General features: G+C 48.8%; 1 protein-coding gene across 1 annotated transcript in view; it reads right to left on the bottom strand.

The window, feature by feature from the left end:
• LOC112237320 (protein FAM214A) overlaps window positions 1–6167 on the bottom strand; it is a 30969-nt gene that overhangs the window by 6159 nt on the left and 18643 nt on the right. Inside the window, 3 exon segments of the mRNA XM_042321236.1 lie at window positions 4419–4507; window positions 4823–4942; window positions 5220–6167. Coding sequence (XP_042177170.1) covers window positions 4419–4507; window positions 4823–4942; window positions 5220–6167 — 1157 coding nt within the window.

Below are 6167 nucleotides of genomic sequence, written 5' to 3'. Positions count from 1 at the left end.
TCATGGGTGAATAGGAGAGGGCTGAGAACGCACCCTCGTGGAGCCCCAGTGTTAAGGATCAGCGGGGTGGAGATGTTGTTTCCTACCCTCACCACCTGGGGGCGGCCCGTCAGAAAGTCCAGGACCCAGGTGTACAGGGCGGGGTCGAGACCCAAGGTCTCGAGCTTAATGACGAGTTCGGAGGGTACTATGGTGTTGAATACTGAGCTGTAGTCAATGAACAGCATTCTTACATAGGTATTCCTCTTGTCCAGATAGGATAGGGCAGTGTGCAGTGTGATGGCGATTGCGTCGTCAGTGGACCTATTGGGGACGTAAGCAAATTGGAGTGTATCTAGGGTATCAGTTAGAGTGGACGTGATATGATTCTTGACTAGTCCGTAAACACATCAGCCAGCTGGTCTGCGCATGCTCGGTGGAAGTGGCTAGGGATGCCGTCTGGGCCTGCAGCCTTGCGAGGGTTAACACGTTTAAATGTTTTACTCACGTTGGCCTGTTTTACTCACTGTATTGTCCTCAAAGCGAGAAAATAAGTTGTTTAATTTGTCTGGGCACAAGACGTCGTTGTCCGCGACGGGGCTGGTTTTCTTTTTGTAATCCGTGACTGACTGTAGACCCTGCCACATACGTCTTGTTTCTGAGCCGTTGAATTGCGACTCTACTGTCTCTATACTGACGCTTTGCTTGTTTGTTTGATTGCCTTGCGGAAGGAATAGCTACACTGTTTGTATTGTGATGTTTCCAGTCGCTTTTAGTTTTGTGCGAATGCTGCCATCAATCCACGGTTTCTGGTTAGGGAAGGTTTTAATAGTCACAGTGGGTACAACATCACCGATGCACTTGCTATACTTCCGGCGCCGACAGAGATGGCCGCCTCGCTTCGCGTTCCTAGGAAACTATGCAGTTTTTTGTTTTTTTTACGTGTTATTTCTTACATTGGTACCCCAGGTCATCTTAGGTTTCATTACATACAGTCGAGAAGAACTACTGAATATAAGAGCAGCGTCAACTCACCATCAGTACGACCAAGAATATGACTTTCGCGAAGCGAATCCTGTGTTCTGCCTTTCACCCAACACAACGGAATGGATCCCAGCCGGCGACCCAAAAAAACGACTTCGTAAAAGAGGGAAACGTAGCGGTCTTCTGGTCAGACTCCGGAGACGGGCACATCGTGCACCACTCCCCAGTATACTTCTCGCCAATGTCCAGTCTCTTGACAACAAGGTTGATGAAATCCGAGCTAGGGTAGCATTCCAGAGGGACATCAGAGACTGTAACGTTCTTTGCTTCACGGAAACATGGCTCACTGGAGAGACGCTATCGGAGTAGCCAGCTGGTTTCTCCACGCATCACGCCGACAGAAACAAACATCTTTCTGGTAAGAAGAGGGGCGGGGGCGAATGCCTTATGACTAACGAGACGTGGTGTGGTCACAAAAGCATACAGGAACTCAAGTCCTTCTGTTCACCTGATTTAGAATTCCTCACAATCAAATGTCGACCGCATTATCTACCAAGGGAATTCTCTTCAATTATAATCATAGCCGTATATATTCCCCCCAAGCAGACACATCGATGGCTCTGAACGAACTTTATTTGACTCTTTGCAAACTGGAATCCATACATCCTCAGGCTGCATTCATTGTAGCTGGGGATTTTAACAAGGCTAATCTGAAAACAAGACTCCCCAAATTGTATCAGCATATCGATTGCGCAACCAGGGCTGGCAAAACCTTGGATCACTGCTATTCTAACTTCTGCGACGCATATAAGGCCCTCCCCCGCCCTCCTTTCGGAAAAGCTGACCACGACTCCATTTTGTTGATCCCTGCCTACAGACAGAAACTAAAACTAGAAGCTCCCACGCTGAGGTCTGTTCAACGCTGGTCCGACCAATCTGATTCCACACTCCAAGACTGCTTCCATCACGTGGACTGGGATATGTTTCGTATTGCGTCAGACAACATTGACGAATACGCTGATTCGGTGTGCGAGTTCATTAGAACGTGCGTTGAAAATGTCGTTCCCATAGCAACGATTAAAACATTCCCAAACCAGAAACCGTGGATTGATGGCAGCATTCGCGTGAAACTGAAAGCGCAAACCACTGCTTTTAATCAGGGCAAGGTGACCGGAAACATGACCGAATACAAACAGTGTAGCTATTCCCTCCGCAAGGCAATCAAACAAGCTAAGCGTCAGTATAGAGACAAAGTAGAATCTCAATTTCAACGGCTCAGACACAAGAGGTATGTGGCAGGGTCTACTGTCAATCACGGATTACAAAAAGAAAACCAGCCCTGTCACGGACCAGGATGTCTTGCTCCCAGGCAGACTAAATAACTTTTTTGCCCACTTTGAGGACAATACAGTGCCACTGACACGGCCTGCAACCAAAACATGCGGCCTCTCCTTCACTGCAGCCGAGGTGAGTAAAACATTTAAACGTGTTAACCCTCGAAAGGCTGCAGGCCCAGACGGCATCCCCAGCCGCGCCCTCAGAGCATGCGCAGACCAGCTGGCTGGTGTGTTTACGGACATATTCAATCAATCCCTATCCCAGTCTGCTGTTCCCACATGCATCAAGAGGGCCACCATTGTTCCTGTTCCCAAGAAAGCTAAGGTAACTGAGCTAAATGACTACCGCCCCGCCCCGTAGCACTCACTTCCGTCATCATGAAGTGCTTTGAGAGACTAGTCAAGCACCATATCACCTCCACCCTACCTGACACCCTAGACCCACTCCAATTTGCTTACCGCCCAAATAGGTCCACAGACGATGCAATCTCAACCACACTGCCCTAACCCATCTGGACAAGAGGAATACCTATGTGAGAATGCTGTTCATCGACTACAGCTCGGCATTTAACACCATAGTACCCTCCAAGCTCGTCATCAAGCTCGAGACCCTGGGTCTCGACCCCACCCTGTGCAACTGGGTACTGGACTTCCTGACGGGCCGCCCCCAGGTGGTGAGGGTAGGCAACAACATCTCCACCCCGCTGATCCTCAACACTGGGGCCCCACAAGGGTGCGTTCTGAGCCCTCTCCTGTACTCCCCGTTTACCCACGACTGCGTGGCCACGCACGCCTCCAACTCAATCATCAAGTTTGCGGACGACACAACAGTGGTAGGCTTGATTACCAACAACGACGAGACGGCCTACAGGTAGGAGGTGAGGGCCCTCGGAGTGTGGTGTCAGGAAAATAACCTCACACTCAATGTCAACAAAACTAAGGAGATGATTGTGGACTTCAGGAAACAGCAGAGGGAACACCCCCCTATCCACATTGATGGAACAGTAGTGGAGAGGGTAGCAAGTTTTAAGTTCCTCGGCATACACATCACAGACAAACTGAATTGGTCCACCCACACAGACAGCATCGTGAAGAAGGTGCAGCAGCGCCTCTTTAACCTCAGGAGGCTGAAGAAATTTGGCTTGTCACCAAAAGCACTCACAAACTTCTACAGATGCACAATCGAGAGCATCCTGGCGGGCTGTATCACCGCCTGGTACGGCAACTGCTCCACCCACAACCGTAAGGCTCTCCAGAGGGTAGTGAGGTCTGCACAACGCATCACCGGGGGCAAACTACCTGCCCTCCAGGACACCTACACCACCCGATGTTACAGGAAGGCCATAAAGATCATCAAGGACAACAACCACCCGAGCCACTGCCTGTTCACCCCGCTATAATCCAGAAGGCGAGGTCAGTACAGGTGCATCAAAGCTGGGACCGAGAGACTGAAAAACAGCTTCTATCTCAAGGCCATCAGACTGTTACAACAGCCACCACTAACATTGAGTGGCTGCTGCCAACACACTGACTCAACTCCAGCCACTTTAATAATGGGAATTGATGGGAAATTATGTAAAATATATCACTAGCCACTTTAAACAATGCTACCTAATATAATGTTTACATACCCTACATTATTAATCTCATATGTATACGTATATACTGTACTCTATATCATCTACTGCATCTTTATGTAATACATGTATCACTAGCCACTTTAACTATGCCACTTTGTTTACATACTCATCTCATATGTATATACTGTACTCGATACCATCTACTGCATCTTGCCTATGCCGCTCTGTACCATCACTCATTCATATATCTTTATGTACATATTCTTTATCCCCTTACACTTGTGTGTATAAGACAGTAGTTTTGGAATTGTTAGATTATTTGTTGGTTATTACTGCATTGTCGGAACTAGAAGCACAAGCATTTTGCTACACTCGCATTAACATCTGCATGTGACAAATAAAATTTGATTTGATTTGATTTAATAAACTAGCTCACCGAGTCAGCGTATTCGTACGTCAATGTTGTTGTTTGGGGCTACCCGGAACATATCTCAGTCTAAATGTGTGTATGATGTGTGTGTGAGTTAGAGATCAGTACCTCTTCCCTGCGGTCCAGGGCAGTCCTTTACAGCTGGTCAGAGAAGAGTCCAGGTCAAAGTAACCAGTCTGAGTTCTCCTCTGAGGAACCTGAGAGAGACAACACACACATTTAATAATACAACACACACAACTGTACACAAAACTTTATTGGCAACATATACATAAAAAAAACAATTTAAACACTATAGCATGACAGCACACACAAGTATTTAATAATAATAACAACAACAACAAGCACCACATGAAACACACACACAACTTTAAAATTATTCCATTGTTATGAACAACCTAGTCAGCATCAACAGGAGTTTAGTCAGAGTATTCATACTATTGAGGAGAAGATGAGTCATGTGGCTCCACACCCTGACTGACAGTGTGTGTGTGTGTGTGTGTGTGTCTTACAGGGCTGGAGAGCAGGGGCAGGCCGGTACAGGGGTGGAAGGCCTTGGTGAGGGTGGAGTCCAGAGAGTGACGGTTGTGTTTCCTCCGACTGTTACACGGTCTCAGGGGCGAGGGAGAACGCTACGGGGAAGAAAAAAAACACACTGGCTTTAATACAGCAATTCTCAACAACCATTTTAGACAAATGCCAAATACACTATGTCAAAGATCCTTTCTCAAAATCTCATGGTACTGTTAATCATTTTCCAAAAGTGGTAATATCCTCTTTCGCATAGGCAGGTTGTTAAATTGAAGTTTCTTTGTGTTGGACAAAACAAGCCACATGGATGATATTCAACATGTACTGCAGTGTGAGGTGATTTTCTAATCAGGTGTGCTTGTCTATAGGGACACTCACCAGGACAGTGTTGGGCTCTGTGCCAGGGGGTGTGGTAGCAGGACCGGGGGGCTGGAGGACTTGGAACCTGGGGGGCTGGTTCTCATCCTGGAGACTAGAGGGCTGGGTTCGAGGGCTGCCCTGAGTCCGTGAGGGTGGAGTTCGAGAGACTGTCTGGGTCTGGTTGTGAGACTGAGTCAGAGGTTTCATGTGGTTCTGGATGAGAGCAGTGGTCTGGGTGTGGGTGAGCTTGGTGGTCAAGGTTTGTGCAGTGGTCTGGGTCAGGGTGGTGGTCTGGGTCACTGTCAGGGTCTGGATGGTTCTCAGGATGTTATCTTTAGGAGAGGAGGGTCTGGGCTCCTCTTGGGGGCGGTTGGGGTGTAAACTCTTTGGGGTCTTGGCCCTGGGACTCTTGGGGCTGAGTAGTGGAGAGGCCTGAGACTGGGGCTGGGGTAGAGGCCGTGGGATGACTAGAAGAGAAGACTGGGGCTGGGGCTGGGGCTGGGGTAGAGGCCGTGGGATGACTAGAGGAGAAGACTGGGGCTGGGGTAGAGGCCGTGGGATGACTAGAGGAGAAGACTGGGGCAGGATTTGGAGTCGGGTGCTGACCTGAGGGTCTTCAAGTGTTGAACAGCCGTTCTGGGCTCTGATTGGACCGTCTGTCTCTGGAGGAGCACCAGCTCTGTCTGTGCTAGCAGGTGTGTGTGAGGGAGTGTGTGTGTCATGGCTGGGTGTGTAGCCGTTGCAGTGGCCACTGCTATGACTGTTGCCGCCTCTGTGTGTGGTGTGTGTGTCAGTGCACAGCGTGTGTGTGCTGTGTGTATGTGGTTTGTGTAGCGGGCTGCTGCTGCGGCTGTGTGTTGAGGACAGAGAGGGGACAGACAGTCTGTCCTGAATCAGTCTGGTAATGTCCTGAACAGCATGAGACAAGAGACTACTGTCTCTCTCTCGCTGTCGGTCTCTCAATGC

The sequence above is a fragment of the Oncorhynchus tshawytscha genome, linkage group LG04 (genome assembly GCF_018296145.1).
Source record: "Oncorhynchus tshawytscha isolate Ot180627B linkage group LG04, Otsh_v2.0, whole genome shotgun sequence".
Taxonomy (NCBI): domain Eukaryota; kingdom Metazoa; phylum Chordata; class Actinopteri; order Salmoniformes; family Salmonidae; genus Oncorhynchus; species Oncorhynchus tshawytscha.
Note: the sequence above shows the minus strand (reverse complement) of the source record. Positions and strands in the feature narration are given on the sequence as shown.